The sequence below is a fragment of the Sceloporus undulatus genome, chromosome 5, assembly GCF_019175285.1.
Source record: "Sceloporus undulatus isolate JIND9_A2432 ecotype Alabama chromosome 5, SceUnd_v1.1, whole genome shotgun sequence".
Lineage (NCBI taxonomy): Eukaryota > Metazoa > Chordata > Lepidosauria > Squamata > Phrynosomatidae > Sceloporus > Sceloporus undulatus.
Window position 1 is genome coordinate 84,607,841 of NC_056526.1, and position 20,197 is coordinate 84,628,037.

Sequence of the window (20,197 nt, forward strand, 5' to 3'; positions counted from 1 at the left end):
AAACTTGTATGCCTTGCAGCACTGATGTCTTATTTAACATATAAAAACAAAGGCTTGCAGATGGCTGGTAGGTATCATGGGTCTCTGGCAGTGTTAATTCCAAAGAAGCTAGAGGAGTGCTTAAAATATTTTAGCCCCCTTTTCTTAAGCTTAAGTTGACAGAAAATAAACAGGTTTTTAGCAGCTGGGCCTGTTTTTTCCGTTTGTCCAGTGTGATGCATACAGATTCCTAGGGAATTTACGTAAGATGGTGTCAATAAACTCTGAAGTAGAAAGCAAATTGATTATTAAAACATAAATTTAATTTGTTGTTTGGGGTCTTCATTTGATAGATGACAAAAATGCAAAGGCATAAGAAATTCCAGAACTGATTTTAAAAACTGTGATTAGTAAATATGGTGTACTTACCTTTTTGCAATTTAGTGGTTATGTTTACGGTGTTCAAATGAATGTTTGTTCCTCGTGGCCAGTTTTCTTTGTTAGGGATGTTCTCAGACTTAATACCCCCCCACAACTTTTCTCCCAGATGTAATGCCAAAAACCGTCATTGTGTTTTGTTCTTTTGCACCTGTCATTATCAAAAATTGTCTAAATTAATTAATTTATAATATTTATACTTTGCCCTTCAGCCAAAAAGTCTTGCAAGGGAGCTTACAAATCATTTATGTGACCGTTCCTTCTCCTCTACATCTTCCCTCCGAATCCAAATATATGTATTCCAAATCCTTGATGCCAATCCGCTATCTTTTATGGGGCAATGCAGTGGCAGAAATAAACAGGCCTCTTAGTGGGCAAGGGATTGGGACCATGAACACACCTCTCCATTTATACAGCCCCAAATGAGTATCTGCCACAGCTGATTACGTATCTATTACCGTTGGCATAAGGTTTTTGTATTTTCCTCACTCCTAATCTTCTGTTTCTTTAAAGGGATCTGGCCCCAAACTTGTAGACAAATACTACACTCGATTGGGTGCAGTTGTGCCACATAGAAACACAGACAAAAAAATCCCCTCCCCATGCTTTGAAAGATGCATAGCAAGAATGTATTGGTTTGTGGTCCTCATTCTCTACAATCCAGATATCTAAAAATGTTTATATTGCAGATTGCAGTTTTGAGATGGATTTCTTCTGTATCCAGCTTGTCCTCTGGAATTATTTTTGAACTGTCACATTGGAATGAGTGAGTGGGTGACCTGAAGCCCTGTCACATTATACAGTTACAGCAATATGATTCCACTTTAACTGCCATGGTTCCCTACTTAGAATTTTTAGCCAGAGAACTTGAGTGCCACACCATACTCCAAATCCCAAGATCCCATAGAATGGTGCTATGGCCGTTGAAGTGCTATAATTATTATCTGCAAACGTACCCCTAAGGAATGGTTCTGATTCTCAAAGGAATGATGAAATATTGTAGTAGCTTCTGTGGGGATGGCAAAGTGTTGAGGAGCAGGGAGGGAGAAAGAATTCAGGGCCAGGTCAGCATGGTGGTGGTGGGAGGCTGGTGACGAATTTGCAGGATCAACAGTCAGATCCAACAGCTTTTCATCCATCTCTTCACCTCACCTCTTGACTCCTTTCAACTCTTCAAGGAAATCCCCTTGCCAAATACAGTGGTACCTCGGGATACGAATGCGCCGCCTTACGAAATTTCCGGGTTACGAAAAAAATCCATTCAAAAAAACTGTTCCGGCTTACGAACGTTTTTTCGGGTTACGAAAAAAAATTTGGTGCTTTTCGGCGCTATTTCACACGAAATCGCGGCTTTTCCCCATTAGCGCCTATGGCTTTTTCGGCTTACGAAGGATTTCGGGTTACGAAAGCGGCGGCGGAATGAATTAATTTCGTAACCCGAGGTACCACTGTATAGCAAGGCCAGTGCAATGGACACCATTGGGGAGCAAAGGTTTCAAAAGTCTTTACACCAATGCACAGTTTAGAAAACAAACAAGATGACCTTGAAGTCTTAGTGCAAGAAAGTAAATATGACTTTATAGGCATAAAGGAGAGCTGGTAGGATTGACTCTTATGACTGGAATATTACAATTGAAGGGTATAACTTATTCAATACATGTGGCAGAAAAGGAGAGGGAGTAGCAATATATGTCAAAGGCCAGTTGTACACAAATCCATGAGAGTAATCAGAATGGACCAGTTGAGAGCAGTTGAGTAAACATAAATAGGGACATAATAAGCATTGTGCTAAGAGTGTACTACAGGCCATTAAACCAAGAAGAAGTGGTAGATAATGATTTTCAGAAACAAATCTCAGAAATCTCAAAGATGCAAGTGTTAGTAGTTATGGGGGACTTCAGTTACCCTGATATTTGCTGCAAAGGGATCTTGTAGCATCTTTGAGACTGTGTGAAAGAAATTGTAGCATAAGCTTTCACAGACATGGTCTACTTCTTCACACAGTCTCAAAAGTACTGCAAGATCAATTTGCATACTGAATTCCAGACTAACATGGCTATGTCTCTGAATTCTGCCCTGATGTCTGCTGGGAGACTAACTCTGCTAAGCATAGGCTCTCCAGCAAATTCCTGATGTGCCTTACAGAAAATTTCTTATTTCAAAAGGTAGAGGAATGAGCAAGAGGATTGGCAATCCTGAACTTGTCACTGAATTACAAGGCTCTGAGCCTTGTTGGTTTCCCATGTCTCAAATGGTTGTTGGTGCAGAAAACTGCATCTGAACAAGTGGTCTTTTGTTCCCCTCAGGTTAAATTTTTTTTACCTCACAGCAGTGTGTTCTATAGTTTATTTCAGTTGCCTTATTTTGTTTTTACACTAATGTATGCTATCTGAACTTACTTGGCATGATTCAGCTTGTTAATTTCCATAGTGGAGAACTGTAATTTAGATGATTATCAGTTGTGTTATGTTGTTTACTGGGTTATGTCATTGGGAGTAGCTGTTTGGATATGGAAATCCTTCCTTCACTTTCAGTTTTGTTGGTGGACTAGAGGACAAGCTTTTTTCCACCTGTAAATTTGTTTCTCTTGAAAACTCATGCCTGTGTTTACTCATGTTCTGCAATACAAGAGTATATTTAAATCTGTATATAGTATGTTGAATCACAGTTGTCACATACAGCCCAGTTGACACACTTGATTCTGTTGTGTGTACATAATGTACACCCACACCCAAAAATAATACTAAGCAAATGTTTAAGCATAACACAGACACTGAGTGGAAAGGACCATGAACACAGAGGAGGACCCCTAATAAGGAAAACAGAGGGAAAGAGAATGTCATTGAACAAGTAGATAGTCTTAGATGGAGGGCCCAAGAATTCCTTGGTATTGGGGTACAGAAAAAAAAATGAGAGGAATAGCCATAGAGTAACCATGTATATGAATGTGAATTAGAGGAACGTGGTTTTGTTTCCCCAAATGGACATGGTTTGCAGCATTGTAAAAGTAGGTGGATAGAGAGGGCTGATACATAGGATAAAACATTGTCAGTCTTTGACTAAGCAGCACAGAATCTTTATGTGTTTGGCACTCCTGGAAGTAAGAAGAGCCCATTCTAATATATGGCTGTAACTTCTAGATACAACTGGAATATAAAAGTAGAAGCCTAGGTAACCCTTAGGCTTTGTCTCGATCTTCACCACTAAATTAACTGCAAAGAGATGATCATAAAGAATCACCTGTATTCAGTCACAGTAGATCTGGTGCACCATTCAAAATCCACAACACAGCAATTCCTTTCCTGGGACAACCAAATTTTGTGCATTTTTCATTGATCCAATAAAGGTATTGTTGCTTTGTGGATTTTAGATATTGTTGTATTTTACTATAGGGTCAACATGACTACCCCTGTATATGTTTTCTGGTAGACTATTATCTGCCTTTCTCATTAAGACAAGTAGTAAGTAAGCCTCACAACATGTGGGGAAATTTCAGGAAAAAAAATATATACCCTCCAGGTGCTGGAGAAGGCTGGAATGGTATTACCCAAGAGAGACCAGACCATATGAGAAGTGTCACTCAGGACAGAGCAATTAAACTAGAAGTCAAGTTAAGAAAAATAAATACTAGAAGATACTGGCTTCTGGTCACCTTCTTCTTCTTATAGCTTTTCTTATTTTATTATTTTAAGTCATGTAGGAGGGTTTTTATATAAAAACAAAAACATAAATGTTTGGCTTACTTTGTATAGTTCACAGTTTTAGACCTATTAGAGTTCTTATTACTTTTATAGAATTATATACTGTTTCTAGTTTATTTGATTAAAGGATCCTGTATACTGTGTGGTGTTTGTTTTTCGTAAACCCCTTTCTGGTTGTACAGGGCTTTGTAAAAGAATTCTTTGTGCCTTTTGTTCATTGTAAGTTTTTTTGTGCCAATTAATGCCTTAGCAAAATAGTCTTTAAGTTTCAGCTTGGCTACAGGAGCTATAAACAAGTGAGCTTAAAGCAAAACAACTCATGTCTGTCCTGCTATAAATTCCTACTGGGAGCTTTGGGTTTCTTTGTAGTCCCAAGAAGACCAATTTGGAAGGGTGCATATGGAGTGGAATCCTGTCTAAGCACCCTCGTGATGTTACTGAAATCCCAGTCTGTTAACTGGACAGCACCACCAAAAATTAAGTCGTATAAATACAACAGTGGGTACTTCACAAGTAATCATACTCTATCAAGGCCAGATGTGAGGATCACACAGTTCTCCCAGCATTATTAGACCATATCCTCCAACATTGCTCAGCAGTGTGCTCTCTAGGACTGCTAGTTATAATTCAGCATCATCTGGCTGCATGATTCACCTCCCTAATGTAGACAGAAGAAGCAACCAGGTAACCCAAAAGGAAAGGAACTCTCTGGGCTTGGAAACATGGGTTCAGCTGAAGAGTGAGTTGGGGTAGATCAGAAGAAACAGGTAACATGGCAGGTGAACTTCAAGAGAAGGGCAACATAACACAGGATCTTTGTATACCAGATCATGTAGTTGCACTGAAGGTCTTGGCTTCTGGATTAAGGTATAGGGATAGATGCAGAGGAAACATAGGGGATAATGACTTGGAAAGAAGACAGTGCATCCATGTGTGTTTGGACTGGGGTCAAATGAAAGAATTCAGAGTAAATAGAAACCTCCCTCAAACTTCTGGTTGTGTGATTATTGAATCTTTGCTACATTACAAAGTCCCACTTTTAATAGATGTCTTGGTTAAAGATGGCATCTTGATTAAGTTGTTTCCATTGGCTCAAGTAGGGCTTCCTATGATGGTGTACTTCACCTTGCATAATCCTTCACCATTGGCTATTTTAGACTTCATTGGTGTCAGGGAATATATTATTGCGATGCAGCTCCAGCCAGCTCTAGCCGGGTAGCCAATGGTAAAGGCTTGGAGTCCAACATCCAGAGTGCCACGAATGGCCCTCTTCTGCAATGAAACATCATACTACAGTGGATGTGAACAGCCCCAATTCCTTCACCTAGAAGATTAAGATTTCCATTTATTAACTGAAACTTTGATCCAAAACACACTGCAGAAATAATCCAGTTTGAGATTGCTATAACTGCCCTGGCTCAGTGCTAGGGAATCCTGGGAATGGTAGCTTATTGTGGCACCAGAGGTCTCAGGCAGGGGAAGCTAGATGTCTCACAAAACTACAGTTCCCAGTATTCTCTAGCATTGAGCCAGGACAATTAAAGTGATCCAAACTGGATTATTTTTGCAGTATGTTTTGAACCTTTAATATACAGTCGGTCTTCCCTCCTGATTCGTGGACTTGAAGTCTGTGGTCTCGGCCATTTGCGGACAGCAAGTGGGGAGGGACAAAATGGTGCATGTGCCTGAGGCATGCACGGGAGCACACCACCATTGAAACCAGTGGAGACCCCAATATTGCCGTTTTTCCAAATTCACAGGGTGTGTGTGTCTGGAATGGATCCTCTGCAAATCAGGAGGGACGACTGTAGGTTGAGTCTCTCTTATCCAAAATGTTTGGGATCAGAAGCATTTTGGATTTTGGAATTTTTCAGATTTTGGAATAGTTGCATATACTTAATGAGACATCTAGAAGATGGGACCCAGGCCTTAAAAACAAAACTCATTTATGTTTCAAATAGTCTGGAGGTAATTTTACACAATTTTAAAATTAATTTTGTGCATGAAACACTGAAAAATCAGAAAACAAAGGTGTCAACATTTCAGCCACCCATGATGGCACACATTCCTCTTCTATAATAAACTCAACTCAAATAGTGTTTGAATCATTATATTACACAGTCCATTCTAAGAATCTGGTTAGAATATCAGGAACAATTATGTCCGAAGATATTAATACACGAAGCATTTCATAAAAAAGAGGTCCTGGCTCATGTACAAAGATTTGTTAATTAACTCAGGTAAGGAGTATTGAATGAAACTCAGAATAATTAGAGCAAGAGAGAATACCATGTCATTGGTTTCTGTATCAGTGGTCTAAATCTTTTACAAGTTGCAGTGACTTGAAAGAAAATTACTATAAAATGTTTTACAGATGACAAATGTTTTTACCCTGGCAAAATTGGTAAAAATGTATCCAAATAGAAAAGATAATTGGTGGAAATGTGGAAATAAAAACACCACGTTTTATCATATGTGGTGGAACTGCCCAAAAGCAATTGAATTTTGGGGAAATACTCATTCTAATAATTGTAGAGATATTGAAAATAAAAATTGACTGTCTTCCATATACTTGTTGAATATGCTAGACTCTTTAGAGAAAGAAACAGAAAAGAAATGGGGGAAAATTTTGTTGTATATGATCACAACAGCTAGGATAATATTTGCTAGAAAATGGAAGGCTGAAGAAATACCCACAATTGATGGATACGTAACAGAAATGGCAGAAAGGGACAAGATCACTGTTTTGATCAAAGACAAAACAACAAAACGTTTTAAAGAAGAATGGAAGTGTATGTTACCACTATGGGAAAAGAAATGGGGAAAATTATTGATAATAAGCTTTGGAGATTAAAAGTGGTTGTAAGAATAAGAGAACAGAGAAATGTAGAACTAATAGGTAGTGAGAGGAAGTAATAATTCAGAAAAGGGGACAAAATGGTAAGATGAAGATGTAACAGGACAATGGAATATTAGTAAATGGAATAGTAAATTTCTGGAGCAGTGAGTAATTTAGAATATTCATAGACAGAAATAGGAAATAGAAATTAAAATAGAATGTATAAAAACCTTGGAAAATAGGAGTGCAAAGAAATATAAGGCATTCTGTCCTTCAACATTTTTCAGCAGTGAAATTGCTTTTGGCTCCAAAAGCAAAATTTATATTCTGAAGCTGGCAAATTATGAACAGTGGTTTAAAAATATAGAGAGTACAGTATTATGAATCAGAAGCATTAATTGAAGACTTTTGGAATGGAAGAGCACCTTAGCATCCCTTATGACACTAGCAATCTTATAAGCGAAGGCATGCATTTAACTCTGCTGTGGTCAAGTCTTTGGGGGTAAAATACTACTACTTTCTACTGTGTATAAAGACCCATCAGGCGGCTAAATGTCAAATCAGGAATGAGGATATAGGAGGAAGAATGAAAATAGGGCAGAGACAACCTAAATTTGGGATAAACAACTTGGACAAAGGAATTCAGGTAATTTTTTGTGGGTTTTTCAGGCTATGTGGCCATGTTCTAGAAGGGTTTCTTCCTGATGTTTTGCCAGCATCTGTGGCTGGCATCGTCAGAGAATGCTTGCCTGGAAAGGAGTTCGGTGTATGTATATGTGTGTGTGTGTGTGCGCGCGCACACACACACACATGCACACACACACTGTGTGACCTGGGAAGGCAAGAGTGATTTGCATGTGAGTTGTTCTGTTGCTAATGGCAGGCCTCAGGATGGGAGGGTCTGTAAAGGAGGATTAGTGTCTGCTTGGTTAGTGCTCATTGTCTGCTGGGAAGCCCTTGACCCTGGGAGATTTCTCATTTGCATTTGTTGAGACTTCATCTTGCTATTTTTCAGGACTGGAAGCCAAACCTTGTTTACTTTAAGGGTTTCCTCTTTCCTGGTGAAATTGTCCAGGTGTTTGTGGATTTCAGTGGTTTCCCTGTGCATCCTGACATAGTAGTTGTTGACGAAGAAAATCCAGCAAATGCTTTGCTCAGCCAAGGACCAGAGAGACCCTCTCACAGCCGCAGGAGTTTACCACGTACCATGCAGCTGCGGACAAGTCTACATAGGGACCACCAAACGCAGTGTGCAAACAAGAATCAAGGAACACGAGAGGCTTCTGACTGCAGACTGGGCCAGTCAGAAAAATCAGCAGTAGCAGAACATGCCACAAACCATCCTGGGCATAAAATACTGTTTGAAAACACTGAAATTCTGGACCATGCCAACCTCTACCATGTCAGGATGCACAGGGAAGCCATTGAAATCCACAAACATCTGGATAATTTCAACAGGAAAGAGGAAACCCTTAAAGGACTAATGGATTCAAACTACAAGAAAAGTAATTCCACCTAAATCTCAGGAAGAACATTCTGACAGTAAGAACTGCTCAACAGTGGAACATATTCCCTCGCAGCGTGGTTAAATCTCCTTCTTTGGAGGTTTTTAAACAGAGGATGAATGGTCATCTCTCAGGGTTGCTTTGATTGTGAGTCCCTGCATGGCAGAATGGGGTTAGATTGGATGGCCCTTGTGGTCTCTTCCAAGTCTACGATTCTGTGATCATAAAATCCATATATAATATATATAATCGACATCACAAAATTACTAGAAGATTTGTGGCCAGTTGGTTTGCACTGTGAAACACTGGTTGATTTCCTAAAGTAACTACATCTAAACTATTAATAAAGCACAGGAAAGGGCCTTGGCTTCTGTTTCTTCTGAGAAATAATGGAGAGAAATTCCTCTGGGTGGGTGACTCACCAGGAAACCACCCAGCAGTTATGCAAACAGGTAATACAGGCTGAGTCTCCCTTATTTGGAATTCTGAAATACTCCCAAACTGCAAAACTTTTTTTATGGGTGGCTGAGATTTTTTTTTAATTATTGAGAAAAAAAAATCAAACCGACAACATCTCAAAATAAACATCACACACATTAGTCTTCAATACATTGTAGTATCATATATTACAAATACCCTTTCCCCCTTTTTCTACTCTATTTAATGTAGTCTCCTTCTTTGGAGGTCTTTAAGCAGAGGCTAGATGGCCATCTGCCGGGGATGCTTTGATTTAGATTTCCTGCATGGCAGGGGGTTGGACTTGGATGGCCCTTGCAGTCTCTTCCAACTTATGATTCTATGATTCCCCTCTTCCTCCTAACAACCGTTTTTTCTGTATCTCCTTCCAATTTTCTTTCCTTCTTTTCAACCCCTTTTCTTCATTCTACCTTTCTTTATCTTCGTTTCTATCTCGTTTTCTCCAAATCCTTCTTCATTCTTCTTATTTCCAATCCTTTACTTCTTAACTTCCTATACCTTCATTCAACACACCAAAACCTTCTTATCCCTTCTTACCCATACATTATTTAATTAATTTAATGTATAATCTATTGTTCTGATCTAAGGAGTGGAGTCGGTTCCTATAAATTAAACTAAACAAAATGAAAATACAATAAATAACATAAAACAGTAACACCAAACAATATCAGAAAACAACAAATGAACAAACAAACAAAGAGAAAAGGATATTACACATAGTTAAATTCTAATTAATTCCAAAGCTTAACCCACATTCCATACAAACTTTACATACCCTACATATTAAAATACAGTACTTCCCGTTCCTGTTATTACTGGGTTGTTATTACATATTATAGTCATCAATTGACACCAAGTGCTTAAACTTGCCAATGACTGCTTCCTTTCCAAAATTAGTTTTGAAGCTAAATGATTTGCTTAAAACTAAAACAAGCAATGCATCTTTTGCTTCCAAAGTTGCTTATACTAGCTAGAGTCTCAAGGTGACTTGTTTGTGTGTTAAAAAAAAGGAACAATAGTTGCTGAGTATTGCTTTTTCAGCCATGATTGCTGGCTGAGCTTTTTTAAAATTTTGGCCTGTTAGGGAAACAGAAGCAAGATAGGACTTGAATGTGACCTCCACCTTGTCATACCTTCCACTTCTTGTATTACGGCCCCACTATTTCATCCCATGCTATTTTCTACATAGCAAGGAGGAATGGAAGCTTTTAGAGAGTAACAAATAACAGAACAAAATGATATCCATTGCTGTTCATTCAGAAAGATAAACATGTTAAGTTTAAATTCTTCTTAATAGAAACGTAAAGATTTGAGGAATATTGTAAATCTGTTGCTTTTCAAGATCTGTGTAAATAATGAAATACAGTGTATGTATGTAATATAAGAAGACTGGGATACCATCTAACTGCTATTTTGATGCTCTTCATTCTGGTAAATTTTGTCAGGTAGTTGCCAGGTTTCCCATGTCAATATGTTAATACTGGCAACCTTTTGAAATTCTTCTTTCCTCTTCTTGTACCCTCCATATTTCTCAGCTTTGTCTCTGTGAATGCAAGGGCCAACAGCTGTTTTAGTTGTCAGCAGTATCATAAAGATATCTCACCCCTGTTGGCAAGGAAATGAAGAACTGTAGGGTTTACCTCCTATAGTGCAGTGATGTAGCTACAGATTGCTAAAACCTTACTAGGTTCCTGGTCAACAAACTGGCCTCCTTTCATGAGCAATATGATAGAAGATCTTTGACTTGAAAAACAGCTAGTTGTTACTGCAGTCTTCTGCCACTTCACACTGTGGATGTTACTTTTAATTGGAGCTTGAAAAGCTAAAAAGAGTCTACAAAGTGAGATCAATATCAGTTGAGATTTCAGTCATGCACCTGCTTGCATTTCAGATGGACTTTCAACATTATCATTTACAATTCATAGAAATTTAAGTACTTTAAAATAACACCATTGTTAATTGGACTCTTTAAGCTGCATAAACTATTGCTTTCATATCCATTTAATTACTCAAGCCTGTGTGGTGTGCATGTTAGTCAAGGACTGATGAACCAAGTAGAAAGAATTAGAAACATTCTGATTAAAAACTTTTTAATGAATAAATATTGCCTTGTATTATCCCCTCTGTTGTAAGCTGCCTGGATTCCCAGTGATTGGGTGGCATATAAATAAATCCTATTATTATTATTAATTTTAATTTTTTCAGGAGGAAACTTTGTACAGTATTCTGATTTCTGATTAATAATACCCATGTTTTATAACTTGATGTTAATTTTATCTGATTTGTTTTATCTGTATGTCTGATCAGTTGATCATTAACAAAGAAATACATAAACCTTTTAGGAGAGGAAAGTATTTGGCATATGTTTCAGCAGAAGGAATGCGAATGGTTTTATATTGTATGTGAAAGCCAATATTAATTCCTAAGGCATTTTTTTAGCGCGCCCCACTATTTCAGAAGAAGGTAATTTTATACATAATCTTTTAAATATTTTGTGCAAGGATCAACGTTTGTGTACACTGAACCATATGAAAACAAAAGTGTCACTGTCTTAGCCGTCCATGTGGACAATTTTTGATTTTGGAATTCTGGATAATGGGTACTGTACTATCTATCCTTCACAAAAGTGTTTCATTGAAAAGGAAGATGTAAGAGGCTTACCTTGTCCCCTCCCTGTGACCGTTTTGGCATCAGGAAAAACAATTGTTCTCCTGGCATTTTAGGCACCTTTATATATTTTATATTGCTGCTTTGTTTTCTGTGCTGCTCTTACACATTGTGTTGTGCTTTTCTATATATACTTTTTGCTCAAGAGTACATTCATTTTAAACAAATAAAAACATTGTGTTGAAGTTTATAACTGTCCAAAGGTACATGTATTTCTTTTATATGCTTCCTGTGTACCTTATCAGTCAGGTTTGCCATTAACCCTCACACCTATAACGTAAGAGGAAACAGGACAGTTATGACTCAGTGTTGTCATCTCCCAAATCATTTGGTTGCAATGGTTAGTTTAGTCAGAGGTGCAAAACATAGCAGCCTTTTGCAATCAACTCAACCATCTTAATTAATACAGTTGGCTCTTCACATTTGCTGGGGTTGGGCACAAGACCCCTGAGAAAGTGAAAAAAGTACAAATAAAAACATTTTTTTAAACCTGAGAGAACACTTCTGTAGGCATTTGTAGGTCCTCCGTTGCAATTCTGTGATCAACATCTACAAGAAGTTGTCCATGGAATTGTGCTGGAGGACCTACAAATGCCTAAATAAGTGTTCTCTCTAGGAATCTGTAGATCCTCCAGTGTGATTTCTGCAAGTGTTGCCCATAGAGTCAAGCTGGAGAACCTAGAGATTCCTAGAGAGAACATACTAATCAAATCCATGAATAATCAGATCTGCAAAAGTCAAAGCCACAAATGTGGAGAGCTGACTGTAGTTTGCTTTACAAGAAGTTGGATGATTTCAAATATATTAAAGGTCTGATCTTGGTTTTTTAAAATTGGGTATCAGCCAAATGTGAGCTATATTCAGTTTACCATATTAAAAACAAAAGAAAAGAACTTATTTCTGGTGTTGAAAGAAGAATGCATTTACTGTGCACTCATTTTTATTATGTTTACAGACTATGTGCAATAGTGAGGCACACAGACCCTGGGATGTTAATCTTGATTTAGGAATTCAAAAAGTACATATGTCTGTGTTGAATAAAATGTCCCATTCTTGTACTTTGCTGTAAAGAATAATGCAAGCAGTTTTTTCTGCATGGGTTCCAGCATTTCCAGTCTCCACTGCTGCAGCGGAGGCGTGACGTGGAGCCCTAGGCAAAAGTCTAAAACGGATCGTCATTGTGTTAGGTGAAAAGAAAAGATAAGAAATGACTAAGCCCCATCTTCTTTCACACAAGGTCCTTGCATGCTCCAAACACTCACAGAAGCAAGCAGATCCTTTCCTTAAAAAGCTTTATCAGATAAATAGCAACGGCAAGGTCTTGAGGAAGCCCTGTCTGTGTCTGTGGTATAACTTATCTTAGCATCTAAAAAGCTAGAGAGAATACTGTATGCCATTTTTGCTCATACAGGAATGCTTAAACGAACACACAATTTAGAGCTAAAGGGAATGTATGTGCTTGGAGGCTTAAATGAATGATGCACGTTTTAGATGTGCAAATATTGGTGGTCATAGTAATAACAGTTAATGGCAGCATATTTCTAGGGGGCAAGATATTGACGTGGATGTCTTGACCATCTGTGATAAACTGAAGAATAATTTTGTAGAGAGGAGAGCCATATGTGACTGTATGCCATCCCTCACTTCAGTTGTCACCAGTTGATGACATCACAATTTCACTTTTCAGCAAAAGGTGGCCCATGAAGTTAGAGGGAATCTGAAAATGAAATGGGGGGGTGGGGGTGGGGAAGCATAATACTGTAATGTGAAGCCAAAATGGTAGAGAATCCATGCATTTCTCATTCGTAATAGTAATGCTCGGCTTCTTTTATTCCTGCGTGAAATCTCAGTAATATTTTTGCATGAACATGTTTTTAGATTTTAATAACAAAATTATAGTAAGTGGTGATGATACAAGTTGTTTCTGCAATCTCTTGACGGCTTCAAGTTTCAGATTTTGTTCAGTGTGATACAGCCAAATTTCTTAAAAGAAGCTAAGGATGAAAGGCTTACCCTATTGATGTCAGAGGCTGAAAATCCATAGGTGATAAATAGATCTGGGCTGCATGTATTTCAGTGGCTCAAGTTACAAATATGCTTGAACATGGTTGTGTTCCAGCTGAAAGGCTATTTCAGTCCAGAGGTGGTTTTGATGTAGTCTTTTGTTTTTGTTTGTTTTGTTTTGGTTTTTTGTCTTCACTCAGAAAATCTCTAAAACAGTTTATACATAGGAGTACTTGTTGGCAATGATGGGAACACTGAAACTGTAAGTCTGATACGTACTTTTATTCACTGGCATATCTAGCCTTAATAGTGATCAGAGTCTTGCATCTGCAGATTTGTATGTGTGTGCACTTTCAAATTGCCTGTCCACTTATGGTGACCTCATGAATTTCATAGGGTTTTCTTAGGTTTTCCCTGAGATCCTTTCCATTCCACTTTTAATTGTCCCAAGGTTTATGTTTTTCAGCCCACCCTGGTCCATTGAGTAACACACAGTTGGGTGCTGGTTTGGGAGTTTGACAGGCAGGATGTTGAAATGTGACATATTGGAATGGATGCTGAATGGTGTACTTAACAATTAACTCCTAATTTTAGCTCCTTATCAAAACTGTTTTCCCCATTTTCCACTTCCCATTGGAAAACTGAATATGGCTGTTGAGCATCATCTGGATTGAGACCTTGGTCTTCCAACCCGTATGAATTCAACACTTTTTTTCCTAATGTATTCCTCAGTACATAATATTCACTAGACTGTTGTCTCTCCCTATACTGCCCACCGTTAATTGTTTCAGCTCTGCCCGGCTCTTGGGACCTCAGGTGCCCTTTCAGTTCTAAGTAACTGGATTAGTGATCAAGGCAGTGTTTGTTGTGGTGTTAATAGGGCAGCAAAGAGTTCATTTTAATCAAATGTTTCTGACAAGTTCACAGAGTGCAGCTGGAAAGTGCTTCCTTACTAATCCCAACATGTACAAAGTCTACTGAGCTAGGATATCTAAATCTGAGGTCTAAATTTAAGAATCAAATGAAGGGAGGGAGCAGGAGAAGTTTTGAGGTGCTTTGCAAATCATAAATATTATACATTATCAAGGAATCAATGTCTGATGTATTTTTTATCATGGTAGCCTTGTTAATGGTAACTATCATTGTTGCTTGTCGTTCTTTTATTTCCCCCTCTCCTAGGAGTACCTAACCACAGTTAAATAGCCTCACTGGTAGGAGAATTAGCTTTGGAGAACATACTGTTTTTGAAGTTAATTCTTGTCCTCTGACAAAATGCACAATATTTCCAGATATTTAGGTATTGTTAGATAGTTAAAGCCGTCCCAAGATGCACTTAGAAAATCAAATTGCCCAAATAATGAGCTTCATGAATGGTAGACTGGTATTTTTCCAGGGTTGAAACAAATTTCCTGGCAACCCATGGATCTGATACTGTGCATATCAAAGAGCAAGATCCTGTCTGAATTTCCAAGATCACATCATGTCTGCTTGCTAAAACACGTTCGTTAAGCCTTCTTTTTACACAAAAAGGGAGGAGGCAAGCAGCTCACAGTCTTAGTTTGAAGACACAGATTTACTTTTCCTCCAGCTATGAAAGAAAATTAATGGTTCATTTTTGTTTTAACAGTTCCTCACCAAATGATATGACTGAAGAGCAGCCTTTTGCTGCTTCCAGTGAAGACCCGAAAGAAGAAGTAAGAAAACGGCAAAATTCAAGTCAAGGTTCCCGGGGCAGTGATTCCTCTAGAACATCCAGAAAAAGCTTCAGACTGGATTATAGGTTGGAGGAAGATGTGACAAAATCTAAGAGAGGTAAAGATGGAAGGTTTGTCAACCCCTGGCCAACATGGAAAGCCCCATCTTTCCCCAATATTTTGAAGTGGGCTCTTACAGAAAAGGACAACAGCAAGGTCCCATCTTCAAAGCAGGTAAATAATCAATAGTTGCATTCATCTTCTTACACTTGAAGCTCTCTCAGGGCCTCTCTACATGTAAGATTTTTAGGTGTAACTTTAAGATGTTTGAAAAAATTAAATTAATGAGGAAACCCAAAGTTTTCCAATTGCAGAAGATTTAGTGGATTTGCAAATGCATTTGTTAATTCAGTTTGCCCACTGCATTGCTCCATTCAGACATTATGCCGTATCTTTCAAAATATTAATTAACTAATTCATCAGAAACCCATTTTCCTCCCTGCAGTTTGCCTTTCTTTTCTCGACTTCCTCTAATTTAAAACTGATTTTTCATATCAGGGTTTGTTAGCCTAGATAGTTTTAATAGTGTCCATATTTCCTGTAGTCAGCTTGGTCAGTGGGCAGTCCACTGTTGGTGTTGACTTGAAAACATGTCATCACCCGTTCACTTTGTCTGTTTTGGTTCTTGTTGTACTGGCATACTTCACCCAGCTTGCTGAGCCATGATATAATAAAGCTATTATAAGATTAACTGCCTTTATTGTTTGTTTCTGGGTTTCGCTTCAAAGGACTTACAGTGAAACGTGCTGCAATGTGTGTTGCTTTCAAGACTGTCTGGCTTAATTAATATTCCCTGCTTATTTGGGAAAGGGTGTACTTGTTTGATCATCTGTATCTAGAAAGAACTCTTTGAATATTTCATAAGAAAAACTTACAGGGGAAAAGTTGTCATAATAACAGTAGGGAATGTGTCTGCATATATGTTCTTAAGAGCTTAAATATGCATTCGAACCCCTTGGGCTTTATTGTACTACGTTTGAAACAAAATAATTAATTTTTTGCTTTTCAGGAAAAGAAAGGTTTGGCAATGCTTTCTTGAATTATTAAATCTGTCCAGCATTTTAACAAATCTTAGATGGTTTGGCAGCTAATCACATTAAATAAGATATGAAGTTTGGTCCTTGCAAATGCCTAAGGATTTCACTTCTTTCATGATTCATACTTCATAATTTTGTTTCATTCTGCTCTGATCTTTCTAGTTTGTAATTGGAGAATGGATACATTAATCTGCCACAGTGGTCAGATGTGATTATAAAACAGTCTACATTTTAAAAATGCCATAAATGTTACCATTCAGAGCTGTCTGTTGAACATTCTCTGAATATTGAAAGTTATGATACTGATATCTAAGTACTTACATAACCATAAGTGAATGATATCTATATTTCATTAGCATCAACATCCAAGAATCTTTAGTGTAGTTTTTGCAGCTGTATTTGTAAAGGCACCAGTATCAAAATTTTGTTTTGCAGAAAATTGACAGTATTCATTGTGACATGAGTTGTGGAGTGGAAATCCAAGATGTAGAAAGATGATGAGGGAGGCATGTGTGTGTGGTGGCTGGGAGGATCAACTGAACTGATTGTTTGGATGAACCTTAGTGTATCAAGTATGTAGTAACCAATCCAAGACCTTATTAGGACAGAAAGGCAACATGATGTTCATATTCATTCAGTTTAAATGTCTAGTTCTGTGTCATATCCATGTTTTTGTCCATAACCCAGATGTCTTTAATATTCATTCAGCCTGTTTTCTGTTAACTTGTTTTTGTTGTTGTGAGCCTTCAAGTAATTTCTGACTTATGGTGACCCTAAGATTAACCTATCACAAGAGTTTCAGAGCTGAGTGTGTGTGACTTGCCCAAGGTCACCCAGTGGGTTTCTATGGCTGAGTCAATCAAACCCTGCTTTCTTGGGTCATAGTCTAATGCTCAAAACCACTACACCACACGGACTCTCTGCCTAACTACCATTGACCAGTCAAAGTAGTTAGGGAGGTGTAGCTGGGTCTCTCCCCAATCTGAACAGAAGCTTCTCTAGAAGAGAAGAGAAATATCCATTGAGAAAACTGTAGGTGCTGCTTTTCTTCTCTTCTTATTCCACTGCCAGCCACCACCATTTGGATGTTTCCTTTTCTTGTTGTTATGTGCCTTCAAGTTGATGGCAGTCTTTAGGTAAACCCGTTATGGGGTTTTCTTGGTGATATGTGTTGCTAGGGGAGGTTGCCATTGCTTTTCTCTGAGGTTGAGAGACTGTGACTTGTTCAAGGCCACCCAGTGGGTTTCAATGGCTAAATGGGGAGTCAAGCACTGGTCTCCCAGAGTCCTAGTCCAGCACTCAAAATCCCCTACACCATGCTGGCTTTCTTGTGTACTTAGTTGTATTGTTTTATCATTTTTAGGGTGAGAGCATTAGCCAGGTGTGCCCTCAGGACCAGATATTGCACTTACTGCTTTCGCTATGCTGATTATTTTAAGAATGTAGCACATTGATCCCATTCTGTATCTAAATTTATTGTATCAGTAAACAGATGAGGGGGCAAAATTGTTTACTGCTTAATATTCTGAAAATGTGTTCTTAGTGCTGGTGATATATCACTTGGTACTTACAGTCATCTGTGTGAAAGATCAATGAAGCCACCAGTTCAGCTGTTGAAAAAGAACTGAGGACAAAAGCGTCAATAACACACTTTTCCAGCTCATGTTTAGCTGGGCTACAAAAGGTTCCTGGGTGGAGCTCTGTACTGATGCAGATTAAATATTTACAACCTCATGAAGACCGTGAGAAAGAACAAACATAATCAATGGCAACATAGTAAATATTGGATTTTTTGGGAAAGGATATTTCTTGCTTCTCAAAATTAAGCTGATATAAGGAGAGGCGCATGCATTAATATGTTTTATGTTTTATTTGGGTTCTGGGAGGAAGTCCATCCCGACACTTTGAAATGGGAAGGATTAAATTCCCAGACATAAATAATCCTGCATTTAATGCTCATTTTTGCATTATAGATCTTCTCGAGCAACACTTGGGGTAAACAAGCCTCTTATTGAAGAAGCATTTGCCTCAAGTCCACAGAAGAGTCACCTCTGGCCACCAGAAACTCTCTGTAGGATTTGGGCACATTAGCAAATAGTAGCTACATTTTTTCAGCTCTCAAAAACCAACCACAAAGGCTAGAAACCCTTTTTAAAAAAAGAGTTCTGTCACATGTATTGGGGAGTAATGCTGATTGAAATTGACTTTGAGTATGTCAACTGTAAAACCACACAGATTCAAACTGCCCTTTTAATACAGGAGTTTTTGCAAACTAAGGACATAGGATTTCAGCTAATTTAGAGTTCACCAATGTATGGGCTGTACTTCCTATGCTGATGATTCCATGTCTTCTCCTCCTTTCTTCAGTATGTGCCTGCCTTTCTTATTTGCTTTTGTTCTAGTATAACAAGGAATCTCTTCTTATTGTAAATGGACCCACCATATGGCTTTAGGCTTAAAAAGCATTCTGTGACAGATAGCAAGTGCCTGGCCATTGATCTACTGTGCTTAGTGACTTGCTGAAAGGTGTTGCAAACCAGCAGACAACTGATAACTTAGCTGTAATGTGTTGAACTTTGCTGAAGTCTATGAACACATTGTCTACCTTTGACAGCATCTATTTTAAAATTAAAACCTGTTAGTTCAGGTTAATTAAGCAGCCCTCAAGATGAAGACTTCACAAGACAAACATTGCTAACTGATTGTTAGTAGGATTTGCTTTCTGATTTTGTCTTGTTGCTTTTTTGTCTTTTGCTAGGAACTTGACAGGGAGCTTCCAGTGTTGAAACCTTACTTTGTCCAAAATCCTGACCTAGCTGGAAAAACAGGAGCTGGTATACGAGTAACATGGCTTGGACATGCATCAGTGATGGTGGAAATGGATGAACTTATATTTCTTACTGATCCGATCTTCAGCCAGCGGGCTTCTCCAGTACAGATTGCGGGCCCCAAGCGTTTCCGAGGACCTCCTTGTACAGTGGACCAGCTCCCCAAAATAGATGCAGTGCTGATCAGCCACACCCATTATGACCATTTGGACTACCACTCTGTAGTGAATTTAAATAGTCGCTTTGGTAGTGACCTGAGATGGTTTGTTCCCCTGGGTCTCTTAGACTGGATGCAGAAATGTGGTTGTGAGAATGTAATTGAATTGGACTGGTGGGGAGAAAACTGTGTTCCTGGCCATGATGCTGTTACCTTTGTTTTCACTCCTGCTCAACACTGGTCCAAGAGAACTGCACTAGATGACAACAAAGTTCTCTGGGGAAGTTGGTCTGTCTTGGGACCTTGGAATAGGTTTTTTTTTGCTGGAGACACTGGCTATTGCGTTGCGTTTGAGGAGATAGGGAAGCGTTTTGGACCTTTTGATTTGGCAGCTATTCCCATTGGAGCATATGAACCAAGGTAGGTAAGCTGGAGCCTGTGATTCAGTTGTAGAGCATGGAATTACCACACCAGTGTTTTGCATGCCCAGAACATAGGGAATCTAGATGGACCAGAACAGGTGAAGGTTGACTGGGACCAGGCAGCACAGCAAAAATAAGTTAAATGTGAGGTGCTTTGCAGAAGGCAGGAAACTTATGGAGGAATTTAGAGAGAGCTCAGTAGATAAATGTTGCTAAACTGTTCTTACTAACTTGTCAGAAAGAACGTGGGCCAGTAATAGAAAAGCTTCTGTGAAAAACAGACCATGAGAAGAGCAATAAGAAATAAACTTGCTGGTGTGTTGTGAAATTTCATAATAAGATACTGAAATCTTCAGTGCAAAGAAAGCAAATGGTTTATTCCATTTTTG

The 20,197-nt window shown here is 38.5% G+C and overlaps 1 protein-coding gene across 2 annotated transcripts in view; it reads left to right on the top strand.

Annotated features, from left to right (window-relative positions):
* The window catches only part of NAPEPLD (N-acyl phosphatidylethanolamine phospholipase D), a 28,796-nt gene that overhangs the window by 3,384 nt on the left and 5,215 nt on the right, over positions 1 to 20,197 (top strand). Inside the window, exons 1-3 of one of the 2 annotated variants that reach the window (XM_042468672.1) lie at positions 49 to 67; positions 15,238 to 15,538; positions 19,160 to 19,806. In XM_042468672.1, the coding sequence (XP_042324606.1) occupies positions 15,254 to 15,538; positions 19,160 to 19,806 (932 nt within the window). In that variant the 5' untranslated portion in view covers positions 49 to 67; positions 15,238 to 15,253. Of the gene's footprint in view, positions 1 to 48; positions 68 to 15,237; positions 15,539 to 19,159; positions 19,807 to 20,197 lie in introns of those variants that run through there. The other variant, XM_042468671.1, reaches the window with a different exon arrangement.